This window comes from Toxotes jaculatrix, chromosome 23 (assembly GCF_017976425.1).
Source record: "Toxotes jaculatrix isolate fToxJac2 chromosome 23, fToxJac2.pri, whole genome shotgun sequence".
Lineage (NCBI taxonomy): Eukaryota > Metazoa > Chordata > Actinopteri > Toxotidae > Toxotes > Toxotes jaculatrix.
This window is the reverse complement of record NC_054416.1, coordinates 13,018,653-13,037,402: the sequence shown is the minus strand read 5'-3', so window position 1 is coordinate 13,037,402 and position 18,750 is coordinate 13,018,653. Positions and strand designations below refer to the sequence as shown.

Here is an 18,750-nt window from a genome sequence, read left to right as displayed (position 1 = left end):
TACAGTGATGTGTTTTGTATTGGATGCCTCAGCTAATTGCTGAGTCAGTGAGGGCAATTGACCGTGTTTAATCTGACACGAAGCTTCCCAGAGGAACCTGGCTGCTTTTCAGCTTTTTATTTTCCACAGCAGGTCCAGCAGGAATTTACAGTGCCTTCAGTGCCAATATAACACAAGACAGGAGAGGGCACTGCACTAATGAGAAACCAAATCAGACCATCTGAACATTTGCCAAACAGTTCTGATTTCCACCACTGGGTTGGGGTAAAGATGACTAGTGTTTATCACAGAGAAAGAAGGCTCTAAAGAAAAAAAATGTGTTTTGGGGAAATACTTTAGACTTACTTCTAAACAATGCGAGAGTGGTTGTACTCACATTGTACTCCAGTTGGGTAAGATCTCCTGGTTCCAGGTCTGGGCGGCTGTGCCAATGCTTTCCTCAAGCTTACACCGATCCTCCAGCTGCTTCTTCCTCTTCTGGGCCTCCTTCAACTCTACAGACAGGAGTGGGAAGAGAGGTGGGTCAGATACGAAAACAGTCTGAAGAAAGACAGAGACGAACGCTCTGTACAGCACTGTAGTTTGTCAAGCTTTAGACAAAGATGAAGGGCAAACTGTGATTGTGATTAGATTTCTCTAATCGGCTTCCTGATGCTCATTATTTGCAGCTGGGGTGGATTCCAGGGCTTCAGAGATGACCTTACACGGCGGAAAAAGACGGTAAGTGAAGCTTGATCCTTTTTGTCAGATGAGCTCACCTCTCTTCTTGGCCTGAGCCACCATCTCTTCATACTGCTGTCGGTGTTTCTGTGCCTCCTCGGCTGGCTTGGCAGGCAGGTTACTGCAACACACATACGTGCACGGAAGGAAATGAGCGAGCGGCGACGTGCTCTCTGAGCTTAACTTGCATTATTCATGTTGAGCATGTGTCTGTATGCGCATGAAGACGGGAAAACATACACAGAGGAACAGGACACGAGCCCATCCCTGACTTTAATCACTATAGCACTACACTAAATCTATATATGTAGGTGAATTAACAGCATTTTAACATTTTTACTGTAAATGTGACCCACTTTAATACTTTTATTAGATCTCATCAGTTTAAGTTAATGTGGCTTCAGGGTGTTGAGTGTTTTCTGCTGAATCTCAGTGCAGAATAACTGTGTCATGTATAAATGCTGCTTTATTCCAGTGTTTTTCTTACCTAAGGCTAATTTCTCCAACATAAACTACTCTTATTCCATTATCCAGATATAAATGATAAACGGTGGCTCCCTAATTCTACTGAGCCAACAACACTGGTTCCTGGCTGGAGTGATTTGTACCAGCAGAGGGTGACAGTAAGGGAGCGGAAGATATGGGAGGTCACATGTAGCAAAAGGCCTGAGCAGCAGCTGAACTCACAGTTTTGCTAGTCATGGTGTCAGAATAAACTTCCTGGTCTTTACACAGGAAACCTGGTTAAATTATATTCACCAGCAGACGTGGCAGAGCAGGATGAAAGATGAGGCCCAGCGTATGTCTGTCTGTCTGTTTATATGTTAACAAAATGCAGAAAAAAAAAAAAAAAAAAAAAGCAAAGCAGGGTAATGGAGCCGGGCTGGGGGAGGGCCATTAAACTTTCAGCAGCACTTCTCTTTTACCGTCCGTGAGACAAACAGGGGGGACACAGGGAGAGCTGGAACAATACTGAATGGAGGCTAATGATCCAGCAGCGGAGAGAGGGCTGATAAAGATGGAATGAGGGGAAGATGGAGACGGAAAGAAAACAGACAGGGCTTTATTTTCTGATGAGCAAACTCCCCCGGCAGCGAGAGGGAATGAAAAATGTGGGATAGTCTAACAACCCCAAAGATCGAAGACGGGGGCGTGTGTGTGTGTGTGTGTGTTTACATACGCGGGTCTGTCCTCCAGTATAAGTGCAGTGGTGGAGAGTGGCTCAAAGTCCAGGTTTTTCCTCACGCTCTGCCTGGGAGATGTTGGGTTGCCAGGTCCAGCTCTGCCACTCTTTGTTTCATATTCCTGAAAACAAAAACCAGACGATTCAGACAAATAAACATAAAACTAAAACTGCCGGTTTAATTACAGCCATGTCACAGGGAAACCAACTCTCTTTTGAGGTCAGTTTCTTTCGAGCTATATTTAGTTTCACATTGCTGGCGGCAATGACGTGTAAATGGCATCTCCATACACACACACACACACACGCTGTTGAGCAGAGATGGAGAAAATTAGCAAGAAATTAGAGGGAGGGCTTTTACGTCTGCATTAAGTCACACACAGACTCTCTGAGAAATGTCCTGACAACCTTGTGGCAACGACCTTATGGCCTCTGAGCATCTGTCAGCTGGTGTCTAATGAGTGTGAGGTTTCTGCTGCTCCACAGGGAGCGTGATATAAGCCTATAGAAAGACAAGGCCATGTGACAGTCAGCCTGTTACAGCGAAGGCCAGGGAGCACTTTAACACAAGGCTAACTATCAGCTGACTGACTTACAGGTTATGTGTGTTAGTGTGTGTGTGTGTGTGTGTGTGTGTGTGTGTGTGTGAGCAGCTCTGAGCTGAAGTCAACATTAGGGAGCTGGTAGAGTACAGACAGTTTAGGGAAGACCTTTAGAGGAGAAGACTGGAAGACGCCACATTCATTGTCTTACAAGTTAATTAGGAAGCTCCTGTAAATAGGGCAAGTGCAATGTGAGAGCGCACACACACACACGCTCACACACACCCCACTGCGTGTCCAAAATGTCCTCCTGAGTGCTTTGAGCTGGTTAATAATGCAGGCTGAGGTCTGCAAGCAATCAGCTTAACACTGTGCTACCACAGGGACATTCACATTGATCAGTACAGGGCACAATACAGGCAAGAAAATCTATGCTTGTGTGTGTGTGTGTGTGTGTGTGTGTGTGACACAGCCCATGTTATTAATCTGTCTTTGTGTTGCTGCCTGTTGTACCAGAGCCTGGTCTGCAATTGTCCTCAGGGACAAATGAAGGTAATTGAATCAGACTGAATTTTTTGCTTGAGGAGGAGGAGGACAAGACATCAAAGCACTCAATGTAAGAGGGACAGAAATGAAAACACCTTAAACGCTACCATGAATGACTTATAATAGACATAACCTTTATTTGCAGAACACCTGCAAGAAAGTTATTCCTTTAGAAGATGATGAAAAATGTCATAAAACAAAAGAAAAGCAGTAAAAATAAAATGAGTAAACATGTAGTAGCAGTCACTAGGATCTACTTTTCTTATATGCAAAGACTCAAGAAAGGCAGAGAGAGAGGGAGGCCACACTTCATAGCAGGGAATCGTATTTTCATAGAGCAGGGAAGCTGCTTGACTCCAAATAAGATGGACGAAAACAAATATGAGGATCAGAGTGATGTGAAAGAGATGAGAGCAGGAGAGGGAAGATGGGAAAGCCTGAGAGGGAAATGCCAAAAACATCTCTTGAGGTCTGGACATCAAGGGAGAGAAGCTGACGCAGAAGGCAGGAAGAAACGAGGGCGGTGACGAATGAAGCAAGGACGAGAGGAGGATGCGTGAAGCTGGAAGTTAAAAGTGATAATGGAAAAAAAAAAAAAAACAACTGCTAATTCATGGGTAAGACTGCACCGAGCACTGGGCTGAGAGAGTGCTACACAGAGGGTGAGTCACCAGCCTCGTGTGAGTACTTTCACCGACGACTCTTTTCATTTGCTGTCCATATCCTCACTTTAATCTGCTCGTGTTTCCTGCCCCCCCCCCCCCCCCCATCCCTCCCCCCCTTATCAGATTTGTCAAAAACATTTTAAAGCTTGTCACTGTGAGTAAATATTTGTGTCCACACAAGCTAATCACAGATGATATTTGGGAAAGTAGAAAAAAAAATTAGTTTCTCAAAACACTGCCCTGTGTACCTGCGCATCAATGCTTAAATTAACAGGTGAAATGCATGTACTGCTGCCTGGTTTATTAAAGTCAGCGTGTGCCCGAGGGAACAGCTGCAGGTCGATAAAAAAGGTTAGTCAAAGCTTCACGCCCTGGGAGCGGATGGATACTGCAGAGATAGGGAGGGAGAGAGGAGGAGGAGGAGGTGGAGGAGGGTGAGGTAGATAGATTGAGGGGAGGAGGGGAAGGCAAGTCTGGCATCTGTTCAGCAGCAATGCAGGTGCTACCAACAAGGACGAAACACAAGATAGGACGCGTGTGACGCTGTATGGAGAAAGTGTCTACGGACAGGAGAATATGTGTTGAAGTGACAAGACACATCCAGTGACCACATTACGGTGCATTCCTCTGCCACTTAACTAGTTCTACTAGTGAATCAATACTTCAGCTGACAAGAAGGAAACTACACATTATATTCAACCTCTTCTTCCTACCAGCTCCCTCTCCATCCAGTTCTGTGTCCATTTTCTACATTATTATGGGGGTTATGGGGTTTTAGTCAGCAACAAGTGTGTAGCTGATGGTATCACAGGACTCACTGTGTCCCTGTGACAGACAGACAGACCTGCTGGCTCCACGGTGTTTCATGCAGCTGAACAAAAGTTACACTTTGATGAACGACTATCTGCCAACACAGAGCAGAAAACCTGGTTATCCGGCCGTAAAAGCAAAACAATGTAAATGAAAACACATGTATTGTGTTATTTATTTCTCTGAGATTCAGCAACAGGAAAAAAGCCACCCCCCCCCTACACACACACACCCTCCTGGTAGCTTTTAGCAGTAATAGCAAATATACCCCATGACAACCTGCTTTGTCACACTGGCTTTCAGTAAAGTTCTCCAATTTCCTGGTAGTGATGTAAGAGCTCTCTGGTTGTCTGCCTGCCTCTCATGCTGGCTGCTAATGGCCTTTATGAGTTCAAACTACAGACACTAGGATGCGGTGGTCGCAACATGTCATCGAGTTGTTTTTCTGGTGCCGATTTAAAACGCGTCAGTTAGTTAGCATGCCCACATGTGGTCCAACTATATCTCACACTAAAGTGCTACTTTGGTAAATGCATGTTGTTATGCTAAACGCAACTGGGGGCGACTTCCAAGAGCGTTAAAGAGGTGGAAAGTGGGCTTGAAAATACATCACTGTCCACATATGTTGCCTGTGAATCACATCTTCATGAGGAACAGAGTGAAGCAGGTAAAACACAGCAGCATTACGTTAGCCTGCCTGTGTACTCTGCATCGTTTCATGTTGTATTCTGACTGGCTGGTGTGTAAATGTGGGTCATAGCAACAGTTCCTCCAACAGCTGAGGGATTTCACAACTACAACTTCTGCCTGGCACAGCCCAGAATGGCACAGTGTCATGGTGCCTTCAGGTTACCTCAAAAAACGGGATCTGACATCTGTTTATTGTTGCCATACTGTTATCATACTGCTTTATTAACTCAAACAACACAGTGTGTTTCTAGGCATACATTAACAACCAAATAGCTGATGGCAATTTAAACAGTCACCGAGAACAATGTCCCTTTATCTTGCTTCTCACATGCTTTTAGAAATTAACTTCACTGTCAACCAAATCCATTTAACGAAGGCCATAGTTTAGTCACACTGTTCACTGCTGTTAACTGGAGACTTCTAATGTTTTAAACTCTGATTCAATATTGCTGAAGTAAGTAAATATATCTGAAACATATTCCAACAATGATTTAATCTGCATGTAGTATTTTCTGGCACGCAGCAGCTGACACACTAACAGCTGAAATTAGAGTTACCACAGGGGAGCTGAGGAGGAGCATGAGTCTGTACTGATCTGGCAGCTTTGATGAGACAAAATGAAGAAAACGTACAATATCCAGACAAACAGATGGAATTATGAGCACTGGCACCAAAACACTCAGATATAATCCAGTGCTTTTTTTTTTTTTTTCTATCTGAGCATGTTTTACTGGAAAGCAGACATAAACAGAGTCCCACGGCTTCGGCTGTCAAATGAGCTCTGTGTCTCTTTAACGGCATCAGTGATAGCAGCAGGAGGAAATCCCTCGACACGCTTCAAAAAAAAGCCAAAATAGAAAAGAGACGGTGCTGTCACGCTGCTACACGTGCTTTTGTAGCACAAAGTTGCAGCCTATAGGCCGAGCTACATGCGGCGAAGACGGGCCACCTCCTGGGTGAATGTCAGTCAATCAACACATCACGAAAACCTGACATTTTCATCTTTCTAGTGACCGAGACATGCTGACAATCACTCCCTCCTCCTGCTCCCCTCCATAACCACCACCAAGCGCAGAGCTCTAATGAGCTGAAAGAGGCTATTATGTGAAATCTGATCCATCCTCTTCCTCTGCTGCCACTCTTTCACGCTCTGACTACAGATGCCCTCTGATTCTGCCAGATGAGGAGAGAGAGAGAGAGAGAGACAGCGGGTCACCACGATCCACCGCTTGTCCTCACGGTGCAAATGCTCACTCACCATGAACGCTGCGGTTCCTTACAGACGGCCAGTCCTCCGGTTGGGGGGGGAGGGAGGGTTTGTTTCCAAAACCCTAGCCTAGTGTCATTGCTGCCCCCTGAGGGCTCACTCCCGGCAACAGGACACCCAGGAGGTGCAAAAGGAGGCCAGAGGGACAGTCAAGCTGCCGACAGAGGGACACACCCCGCATTGGAAAGGATGCAGTAGCGGCATGATACCCGTCTGTTTTCCTCCCTCTCTCCCTCTCTCTTTCTTTCTCCCTCTCTTAGCGGTGATGCTACACTGAGCAGCTCTGCATCAGGTCTATCACTGCTGCTGCTGCTGCTGTGTGTGTGTGTCAGCAAATCAGCACTGCCGTGTGTTATTAGTCACCGTCGCTGCGCTGAAGGAGCTCTGCGCTCTGCTGTGCCCTGCCAGCCGTTCTAATCAACCCCAGAGTAATGGATCAGGTTTCAGCCACTCAGCCCTCTGCTCTCCTAATCCTGTCAGGACTGAACGAGCAGCTGCAGCTGAAGTGCGGAAACAAATTGTATGTCTTGTGCTCTCTGAGATTTGTCTCATTTGTTCCCTGCTTATTGAAAGAGCTTCTCTGTACACAGACATAATGATAATCAGACCCGATCCAAAAGGACCCCGAACACAGAGAGAACACAAACAGCAGCAGCAGCAGCAGCATGATGCCCTGTCGATTAGCGAGCAGCTGCAGGGGACAAGAGAAGCAATATAATAATGTCCTCAGAACAGAATGTAAAGTCAGAGAAACTAAAACAATTAGTTTATATGCTTCAAAGAAAACTTTAAATAAACGACTGAAAGTCTCATTTCCACTTCCTGTACCAACAACTGGACATTATGACCAATCGGGCAATAGACAGACAACCTTTAAATCTAACCTTTTAAATGCACGTGAATCAAATTCCAGTCACTTATTAGCATAAATGCTGGAAGCTTCTGATTTCTATAAAATAAACCTGTTTTCGGTTTCCTGGTCAGAACAAACTTGAGCTGTGATGTTCACAGTTTTCATTTTATCAGACACAGGCTGCCACACATGTGCTGAGGCATTCCAAATACAAGGGAGCGCCGAGTCCCCAGACTCACAGCAACGCAAACGGTGTAAATTAGAATATAAAACTTGATTCACAGCGCTGCTCTCAAAGGGGAAAAGTTGCTGGTGGAAACACATACTGAGTCTCGAAGCAGCTGAACAATAACCTAGGCAAATAAAGCACCACAGACACACACACACACAGAGTTTACTGACCTCGCCTTTGAAAAGCAGCGTCAGTGGCAATACAAAAGCCTGAAAGCCTATCCTTATTAAGCAGGTCCTGAAGTCCAATATAAGGTTACAACCAGAGATGAGATGGACTGAGGATATTAAGCACATGTGGGTGTGCACATGCACTTAACCAACACAACAAGACTGTCAAGTAATTTAAACCGAATGTGTGAATGTGTTAAAGGGCTGATACGTAAACTGTACACTGATGCACATTAACATGCCTTTCAACCACGTTTCAACAGCACAAAGAGCACAGAAGAGACGGCTTCTTCCCTGGTGTCAGCCACCAGGGTAAATGGTAGCAAAATAACAGGCTGCTCCGGGCTCTAATTACGTGCTGCCATCTTGTTCTTTGGTGGATTTTGCCAGTAGAGAGCTGCCGGGCTCTTTAATTGGGCCTGAGAATGGCACTGGGAAATTATAAGTGTCCGGCCACCAGCTGGCTGTCTAACAAAGTGCTCTCAACGACCTTGACATTTTGAATTTCAGCTTGCGGAGCGACACAAACACAGCATTACACACACACACGCACACACGCACGCACGCACGCACGCACGCACATGTTTGCGTGTTGCTGCCACACTAAGCTTAGAGCCTGGTACAGAAAATGAAAAGATTTCAGCTTCAGTGGCTGGGGGTAACCCAGCTATGTATATTAGCTGTTGTGTTGTACATGATTTTTGAAAATAGCTAAGCTACCAAAACACTTCCGGGAAGTCAAATCCTCTGTTTTTAAATAAACATGCTACTCATGAAGTGTTACAGCTTTAACTGTCATTAAAAAGCCATTGTGTGTTTTATTGTCATTCCCCACATGCTGCCAGAGCCTCCACTGTGTGTATACTCTCTGAGTACATTCATTTTCCACGTCAAACATTAGCCAGGTCAACATTGAGACAAAAAAAAAAACCACACACACACACACACACACATTGAGTAGCTGTTTGCTTTTTAGCATGTGGCTTTCTAAGAATAACTGTAGAACCCAAATGTCAGTGATGGGGAGGGGTGTCGCTTGGAGCATTGTGCTCCTGGTGTGTAAGAACACAACAGAGTGTGCACAGTTAGAATACGTTCTTCATATTTTAGTGTACTTATTTAGTCTTTATTGTGCCATGGTTCAGCGATAAGCTCTGCTAAAAAAGCATGGTTGCATCATCGTTTGACCTTTGAACAACATCTGTTCTGCAGCACAGGCTACAGCCGATGTTAAAGCCTGAGTGCAGCTTAATTAAAATATCACATTTAACACTTCAGTCTGATGCTATCAGGCACTTGTCCAGTATAGATTTAAAAAAAAAAAAAAAAAAAAAAAGAAGCTGCAAAACAACCGTGATAACATCTGTATTTAACAAAATAAACTGAACATATTATCTGAAAGCAGTCCATATTTAAATTCCAGCCTGAATCACAGAGCTAATGCTGCTGTTTATGATGCTGTCAATACGCTGCTGTCATGTGTAGCTGGACATTTTGCCGGACCATGAGGTGACACAGCTGACAGGCTCCGCCAAGGCCTGATCAACCCAGTTCGTATGACACATGTGGAGGACTTGTTTACAAGGATCGCTGACCTACAGTGATCCTGAACCACATCAGAATATGTACAGTACTTTTTATATATATGGCTAAACTAATAAAAAAAAAGTTTACAGTTCTCTATCAATATTTCTATACACCTACACCTTATTTTGCAGTAACTCATGATAACACACCAAAACGCACTCAGACACACCATAAACAAAAAATACAGACACTCTAGAGGGGAGACAATACTCCTCAGTTCAAAGTCAGGAAGGCCGTGTTCTCTGTGATAGGCTCAGACAAAACACACAGAAAAACTAACAGTGTAAAACAAACAAACCTATTGTTGGTTCATGTGACTAATAACTTGTCGAGGATAGTACACGAAACGCCGCCGAGCAGAGCCTCAGATGTTGCTATGTAAACAGCAAGCTACAGTATGCTTAAAGCAGCTCCTCCCAATACAATATTTCAAATGCAGGAAGCATCTTAGCAGCAGACACTGAGACCATTACAGCCTGGATCTGAGAGTCAGGATTCTCTCAGCTGACCTTGTATTATTATTTTTATTGCATTTTTACCTATTATGTTGCAACAGGATGATGATAGACAGGGGAGAAATACGACCAGCCTGCTGCAGCTAATGTATGGTGCTCTTCATGTGTCAGGTGACTTTGTAATGACTGACCCAACTCCTGTCATTACAAAAATCAGCACCCCTACCTTTTGTATTTTCTTAGGGTCCTTGATGGGGCCTTCCCGTGGGGGGACTTTCCCAAACAGCTTCCACCCTGGATCCTTCTGCTCCAGCGGCCGGCTGTCCCTCACCCTCCTGGCAAACAGGCTCCTGAGAGAGAAGCCGGATAGATTAGTCGCACGGACAAATAAATTAGAGCATTACAAGAGAGAGCAAAAAGTCGAACACAACGTAGGATTGCAGTCTTCACTGGGTCAGTGCTGGGGCCCCCCTCAGGTGATTGTGTGGGTCATCAAGTAAGCTGGCAGGCTGTTCATGGTTATAGGACTAATAAAACTAGACACTAGTATTTGTATGTGCAACAATCATCAATCATTACGGCTGCGTAAAGGCTCTGCACTCAGAACAACAATCGCCGGAGCAGTGGACTGGAAGAGAGAACGACCCGCATGTCACGTTTAGCCTCACGTTTAAATACCACACGCAAAGCCGCTGAAAAGCCTTCCTCTTTTCAGCGGGGTGCACTGTACCATTAAGCCAGCTACTCCTTTCATTTCTCCATCAGTGCGGCGTTGTCACAGAGCTGTTTCGTGGGGGCTTTAATTAAAAGCCTGAATAGAGCCTGGCTGTGAAAAGACATGAATAAACTGGTCAAATAAAAAGCCTCCTCTGACCGTACAGGGCTGTAACATCAAAGAGTCCATATCCTGCTGTTTGTCCAGGCTGAGTCAAATCGAGAGCAGTTCACTGTGGCAACTTCCTTATGTAATGATTTACACTCATTAATCAATACAAAATATAAACTAATAAGTTGTGACCACACCTCTTGGACCTAGCCCAACGGGCCCAGGAGAAGTGGAAGGGAGGTGTAAATATACAAGCTGTTTCAGCTGGACCCTTGGGCCTCTGACCTTTGACCCACTGACTGCTGCGCAGCATGACCCGAGCCTCCAGGGTAGTGATGACAGCAAACATGCTGGAAGACACAGAGCAGACACAGCTACAGGCTGGACGCTTCGCTCGCTGACGGCTGACCGAGTCTGCCGCAAGGCTTCTGTGTTGTGCTGTGGAGACCGATGTCATCAAGACACGTGTCAAGGTATGAATGTCCACACTCAAAGACCATGAGGTCAGGTAAGCCTGCATGTCTCCATTCACATTATCAGCTTGTAACACCTCACTCTCGCTTGTTTCACGTCAGTCCTGCATATTTTACACTCAGCTCTCTGACAGATACCGTGAGCAGCTGAAGGTATTTCCTCATTCTGTGGGTGACTCAGGCATTTTGTTGAACGACAGCACCGATGTGAAGGACCAACACATCGAAGCTGCGCTCGCGCAGACTCTGAGCGCAGTGCAACACGCAGCGACTGTGCTCTATCGGTGGCATTTGAGCTTATCTTCTTCAGATATTCTCACCACAGGACAGGGAAAGCACTGAGTGGGAGAACAAACAGTTTGTCTTTTCTTTTCTTGGAGAGAGAACAGAAAAAGTCTGGAAGACATAAGACATCAGACACTCGTAGAGTGACATTTTACATTCACGTGCAGAGCTGCTGGAGGAAGTTCACATTTGAATACAATCTACTGTAATCAAAGTCACCGAAACCCACCAGGAGGAAACAAAAAAAAAAAAAAAAAAAATAAGAAAACACCTGAACTTTTAGTTCACAAGGAAGCAATGGAAGAGCGAAAAACACTGAACTCTGATCTAAGGAGAGGTAATGATAGGAAGAGGAATTCAACCAATGAACTGACAAAACTAAAACCCAAACTCAAGGTTCGTTTACGAGCTTTTTATCTGGGATATAAACACATTTTGATTTTGTTATGACGAGTCCAGAGTTCCACACTTAGGTCACGTGTTGACGACAGAGCCATCTCCATTACAGCCAGGCAAACTCCATCCTCTAAAGAAGACCACGAGGTGCAAAAGTGAAGAACTTTCAGACTAAATTAGTGAATTATTCAGCAACTGTACAACAATAAACGTGCAAAGTGTTAATCTTTAACACCAATCCATTGATTATTGACTTTTAAGAAAAGTCTTGTATCATTCCACAACACAGCACGGCGGAGATAACTCAGGGCGGAACAAGTAAACTGTAACCCGGCTTTGAACTATGGGGAGTGGTGAACTTGAGTAACCTTGTGAGCTACAATAAACCAATGCCTCGCAGGTCGAAGTGCAGAGGACAGCTGAGTGCTGCCTTTAAACAGCACACCCTGACTTTAAAGTCTCAGAAAACTTTACACATCAAATTTTTCTTTACATTTCAACAGAAGATCTTTTTTTTTCCCCCCCCAGTTTTCCTGCCTGCCAACAAACAAATGTCCACAAAGCAGGAGCATGATTTGCATTCAGCTCAGGCCAAATGTGCTTCAACGTGACGGCTGAATGGCTGCGACTATGGTCGAGTGCACAAGTGGAACGGCTAGAAAATCCAAAGGGACTGGCAGAGGTGCTTGTTTGTATGTTAGATTCAAGTTTGCACTGCACTGACTTGAGGTCAAGTCTCTTGGAGATTTCTTAAGATTTCACAACACGTATATTCATGTGTGCAAATAAGGTGATAAGGTGTCCCCAGTGGTTCATGTGCTTCACTTTTACAATGACACCTGGCACAGAAATACCAAACAAGCTGGTACATGAAGAAGGAAAGCAGAGCACACTGAGCTTTTTTCCCGTAATAAAAGACATGAGTGAGCAAGACGTAAAGTTGCCTCCAGCGTTCTTTAAAAACAGTCAACCAAGGAGACACTAAGTCCAAGGAACAGTCTGTATTTAGTCCACAAGAAACAGGCTGTCTACTACAAAAGCCACATTATTCAGCTTCTGACCAAATCTTTGTTGCTTGCTAGCATAAAAAAAAATTATTTATTAGGAGGAAAGATAAATGTGCAGTGTACAAATGTGCAGGCTAAAGAAAATTTATGCTCAGTCCGAAAGCAAAATTAGGTTTCTGTTATCCTACCTGTCGATGTACAGGAGAAGTGATGGGGCTGCCATCCTGCTCTGTCACCACAAAACACAATGAATCTTCCCCCAAGAAAAAAAAAATACCCAGAGAAGGAGGCACCTTGTGGTTGAGCTTTCAAAGAAGAAAGGAGAGCAAAAACTCCTGGTGAAGTCCAAGCTCTCCTTCAGTCAAGATTCAGGCCCATAGCTTTCATAGTCTGAGCAACAGAGAAGTCTAAAGAAGTCCCACACAGCCACTATGCCAAGGCAGAGTGAGGCTGTGAAGAAACTGCTGCTTCTCAGCGTCCACGCCTCCTCAGCGAGAGGCCTGACTTAACAAATGGGAGGGCAGGAATGGGTGTGAGGACCAGGAATCTGAAGGGGGCACTGAGGGAAAGACTAACTTCTCCATGTGAGGGAGGAGGGATCACAGATAGATAACCAGGACAAGAATGGTAAAAGGAGGAGGGGATCAAAAAGGAAGTTACTGCCACTGAACACATGACGTCCCACACTGAACCTAACTGATTTATTAGAAAATCAATTGTCTGAGTAACCAAGGACATTTTTTTGTGTGTGAGGATCATCATCACCATCAATGACGATGCTAACATGTTGATTTTTAGCAGGTATAATGTTAAGTGTGTTCTTATATTAGCATGTCAGTGTACTAACACTTGCTAATTAGCACCAAACACAGAGTACAGCTGATGTGACTGCGAGGTCGATTTAAAACGTCACGCTTTATTGACCTGTTCACGTCTTATCAACTGCAAGATCAACGTGGTCATCAATTATTGTTTGAGTATCAGCCGCATCTCTTATCATACTATATATTACATAATATTATATTGTGTTATATAACGTAATAATCCTGCAATGAAAACCAAGTTGTTGTTTATTTATGTGTATTACTGAGCTCTGTAATGCTATACTCACATTCTTTACAAGTTTTAACACACCTTGAACTGTCCATTCTCACACACACACACACACACACACGTGTCATAAAACGACACAGCAGGTGTCAGATCACAGCTGAGCAAAGAATGTTCTACCAGCAGCATGGTCCAAAAATAAAAAATAAAAGTCTCGTCTATGTGCTGTAAAATCTCCTTCACTGTTCATACAAAGAAAATTCAGGCCCTCAACATAAAGTTTAATGTGAACAACGCTTATAGGTTATACTATAAACTCATCATCAGTCACTGTCATTCATCATCGAGTGGAGCCAGAGCAAAGTTTATCACTACTGTATGTAAATTAATACTAGAGGGCAAAATTTGTGGGCAAATAGAAAGTGCTGATGAAGGATCTTGTGGCAACTCATAAGACATTCTGGCTTCGTTTGATCAAGATCAACAGGCCGACCTATCACCTGGCACACTGCCTCTCTGAGGTGAGGCTTAGAATAAGTGAAACTAAAAAAAAAAAAAAAAAAAAAAAAAAAAAATTAATTAAAAGCACTGTGTGGCAGAGGGCTGGGCCACAGCTGGTTAAAACACTGAGGCAGTCAGAGGCAGGACGAGGTGCAGCAGCTTCAACACATGAAAAGTAAAACACTGTTTCCCCCAGCCGCTTCTTGTGTAACATAACTGTACCTATTTAAGAGGAAGGAACATCACATGCCACGTGTACACACAGAATTGGGAAGTAACACTTTCAACACTGTTTTTTTTTTTTCTCTGAGAACGTCAGTGACCTTGGTTTCTTCAACCAGGCTTTGTAAAGCCTGCTCACGTGTTGGTCATTCATCTTTCTGTCCTTGATGTGGGACAGTTTCTCAGCAGAAAGCCAGCGCACTAAAGTGACACTGCAGCAACAATGTGCAGACTCAAAACTAAACTTTACTCATATATATATATATATATTAGAATTATAAGTTGTAAAATATGCTTTATCCTTTAAAAACAGATCATTTGAGCCATATCTGGACTTACCTGTTGAATAAGCTTGCTAGAGGTCCCAGTTTCTTTTGCCTGCCATCTTCTTCCTGCTGCGTGACACGTGCGGGACTCCATAAGTCCCTGGGGTTTCCCGGAGGCGACGAGAGCGTCACGTCTGAGAAGTGAGCGGTGCCGCTGTCGTCCGTCTCCAAGGTGACGATGGCGCTGGAGTCAGAGGTGACGGTGAAATCCAAGATGTCTTCGTTGGAGACCGACAGCTCGGTGCTCATGCTGGACACGCTGCACACAGAGATGTCATCGCTGCGGTTCAGGGCTCCACCCCCGACGCCCATCCCCGCGGTGGCGGATAATCTGAGGGCGGGGCTGAAGAGGCGGATAGAGTCATACCCGCTGCGGGGGAAGGTGGAGGACTTGCGGATGGTGTTGTCCTCAGAGGGATGATCGTCCAAAGGCAAAGTGGCGGGAGAGTCATGACTGGCGTCCAGGATAAGGCCTGCGTCACCTGGCCGTTTCTGACTGTGGAGGATGGGCTCTGGAGGGTGGATCTCAAGAGTGGGGATCCCTGAGTCCTGGGACGATAGGCTGTGGCTGTCCTGGTCCAGGTCCGAGCAGTTTTTTTGGGGGCTGCTGTGGTAGATGGGGGTAGAAGAGCAGGATGGCTTGTAGCTGGGCAGGACGGGCTCGCTCTGTGGGGCTGTGCTGGCTTCATGGCAGTGGTGGCTGGTGCGATCGTGGAGGTCAGAGGCAGTCAGGTCTTTGACAACAGAGCCGTTCTCCACGATGGCTCCTCCAGACACACCTTCAACACAATATAAGACTCAGTTAGTTCTGATTTCACAGTTTTTTCAGGAAGAAGAAGAATAGATTAAGTTAAATTGTGAAACTTCATCTTGACTGATAAATGAACGAATTCTAGCGGTGCCTGTGTGTGACCTGAGATCAAAGAGTGTCCAACCAAAATGAGGACTGACCTGCCAAAGGACATCATCCTATCTCACTTTAGTATTTCAAAGCAGGAATTACTGGATTACTTTTTTCTTTTTCCTCCCTGCCACAATACTTCCTTTATTTGAGCCCGTCTCATATCGAATGTGAAGCACAGTGAAACATTTTAAAATGTGCTTTATACTATACGATACGACGACACCATTCGTTAATTAACAAACCCACAAAAAAATGAATCTGCAAACATTTCAATGACTGATTTGTTGTTATAAAGTCAAATGTGAGGATATGCCGCTTCCCTCTGTTTGATTTCAGTATAAACTGAATATTGTTTGGGTCTGTTGATCAGACAAAAACACGTAATCTGAAGACGTCCCTTCGGGCTCTGGCGCATTGTAATCAAGGATAATTACCACCCATGCAGAGCAGGACCGGGGGGTTCACCATATGGCAATTACTGATTTGCTTGGTAACACTGTCTGCACCACAGAAGCACAATATAGGGTAACACCTGCATTATTAAATTATATTAGGGGCCCCTCTGAGTTACAGAATCGTGGTCAGCTCATTTCTGCCCCCTGGGACGTCCTTAATCTGCCCTGACTGGGATTCACAATTTTATTTACTATGCAATCAATCATAAAATCTACTAACTGACAGAAGCAGCCTTACTAAGTATAGTATTATTAAAGGCTTCTTCTAATTGATAGGGGTATTAGATACATGGGTGTGGAAGCCTTGAGAGGTGAAAACTAATCCCTCAGTAACCGGGCTGTAACTGGAGTCTGCTCTGTAATGGGAACAGGGCCCCAGCAGGGCCGCATCACGCTTTAACCCCAGCTGGGAAGTTAAGCTAGAACTAGTGCGTCTAAGCTCTCAAGCTGCATTAACTGAACTCCTGACTCTCAGGGTCCCGACACATTCCCATTGCCTTCTGTTACACACTTTCAGATCCATCTGACGGTATTCAAGCATGACAGGGAAGTTGTGGCTGAACGTGGAGGTGTTCTGTTTTTCAACCAAACAAAGGCAAATAAGGGCTTGGAAAACACACACATACACTTGTCACAGTGGAGTTTGCTTCCACACGAAAACAAAAAATACCTAGAGAACAAGAAATCTTTGATTCTTGTTCTTTCTCCAAGGTGAGTACAAGGTTTCTACTGGCGTAACTGACTTAAAAGCTCGATAAAGCTAAAAATTTAAAAGGAGCAGTAAAATAAAAATGAAGTCAACCCCCCCTTACACAGAGGCACTAATATTTTCCAGATGGTTCACACACAAAGCCAGATTCTTACCCAAGCTCTAAACCATGACCTGCAGGTGGTCATGTGAGCCTGGTAGACTTTGTCCCAAAACACAGCAACAGGTTGTTCCTGTGCCGCTGTGGAAATAATGTACAACTAGAGCTCACCAATAAATGTCAGGCTGTTTACAAACTCCTGAATATTATTAACATGTCCTGCTGTCAGAGAGGCATCCTTATGCGTAATGTATTTAAAATTAAAAAAAAAAAAGCATCACCCATGAGGCTTTAATTACTGAGTATTAAGCGGTGAACTGTGCCCAGAGTAGGCATGCACGCTCTTGTTGTTTTAAGTCATGAGAAACAAAAAGGTCGCTGTAACTGTCACCTTCACTGAACCACCCATTTGAGCAAATCTCGTTCTGTGAGTCGTGATGTCATTTTCAATAAGCATTAAACAAGGAAACGCAACATCAACAACTCTGAAACGTGGCAAAGTGCTGAATCAGTTTTCTAAGATTGAGGTTCTCTGTTTGATAGGATTCAAATTTCTCAGTGGTATTTCAGAATGCATGGTGTATGGTGTAATATATACATATATTACAGGACACATAACATGGAAAATATTTACGAGGTCCCTGGTTTTGCCAGGCTATTTAAATTTGTGAGCCTGTTTTTGATGCAGCTGTATTTGTGTTAGTATGTCACACAATTAAGTGCATTGCATTTTCAGTGTTCAGATTAACATTATAGATACAGCTTACAAGATAGTGGTGAGTAATGGACAAGTCCATGGTAGATAAAAGTTCACATCTTAACTCAGCAAGTGCTACTTTGTATTTTAAATATAACCTGAATTGAAGAATTTAGACTTAAACACCTCAAAAAACCCTGTGGTGTTTAAATTTAATCTTTACCTCAAAAAAGTGCAGCTTGAAACTTTAGATGTGTATGTACAGAACTAAGGACTATTTTCTTACCAAATTAACGGCTTCAAACAATTCACAAAATGTTAAGATTCAAGGAAATTTTTATGTTGTGTTATGAATTGTGTCTCAGCAAATGTAAGCCGAATTATAGACTCATACTAAATCACTCACAAATGCAACGTATCATGGCTTATTAACTGTGGAAATCTACGATATTCAAGGCACCATTTCATTTGAACTTTTTTGAAATGCGGTTTGGCGTGACCTGCTATGTTACCAGGAAGAGAAACACAGAGAACATAAGGTCTGAGTTTGTGTGTGATAAATACACGGCGCTTCACAGTGACCTACCACAGCGGCTGTCTCTCCGCTCCTGGGCGCCGTGGGTCGGGTTCGCCATGCTGCCGCGGTTGATGCTACAGGTGGGTGGCAGGTATCCGCCGGCCGGAGCGGTCCATGGTGATGCTGTGACTAAGGCTGCACCACCACCATCTCCTTCCTGCCTCCTCAACGCAGCTTAGTGCACACAAACACACCGGGTTCAGGTCATTAGTCGGGGACAAACACACATACACAGTCAGCTCACGGAAGACAGGCGGCGGGTGGACATAAGACACCACGTCGAACCGGACTTGCTCTACAAGTGCACTTGCTGCTGACGCCAACTCACTGATTTTTTTTAACCAGCGCTTCCTCAAGTGAAGCAAAATTAAGTTAAAATACGAGAGACATTTTTTTTTGTCTCACAGCATCAGCGCAGGAGATATAACACTTCCCCGGTGTTTAACGAATGTAAAGGACCGAGCACATCTCATAAGTTTATCCGGCACCGCAAACATCTCAT

At 44.3% G+C, this 18,750-nt stretch overlaps 1 protein-coding gene across 3 annotated transcripts in view; it reads right to left on the bottom strand.

Moving 5' to 3' along the window:
• The window catches only part of tbc1d14 (TBC1 domain family, member 14), a 26,300-nt gene extending 7,564 nt beyond the window's left edge, over positions 1 to 18,736 (bottom strand). Inside the window, exons 1-6 of one of the 3 annotated variants that reach the window (XM_041030922.1) lie at positions 18,258 to 18,736; positions 14,820 to 15,585; positions 9,947 to 10,070; positions 1,901 to 2,025; positions 759 to 841; positions 377 to 494 (exon numbers count right to left, since the gene is read on the bottom strand). In XM_041030922.1, the coding sequence (XP_040886856.1) occupies positions 377 to 494; positions 759 to 841; positions 1,901 to 2,025; positions 9,947 to 10,070; positions 14,820 to 15,585; positions 18,258 to 18,306 (1,265 nt within the window). In that variant the 5' untranslated portion in view covers positions 18,307 to 18,736. Of the gene's footprint in view, positions 1 to 376; positions 495 to 758; positions 842 to 1,900; positions 2,026 to 6,414; positions 6,546 to 9,946; positions 10,071 to 12,895; positions 13,059 to 14,819; positions 15,586 to 18,257 lie in introns of those variants that run through there. The other 2 variants (XM_041030923.1, XM_041030924.1) reach the window with 2 other exon arrangements.
• Between the last annotated feature and the right edge of the window lie 14 nt (positions 18,737 to 18,750).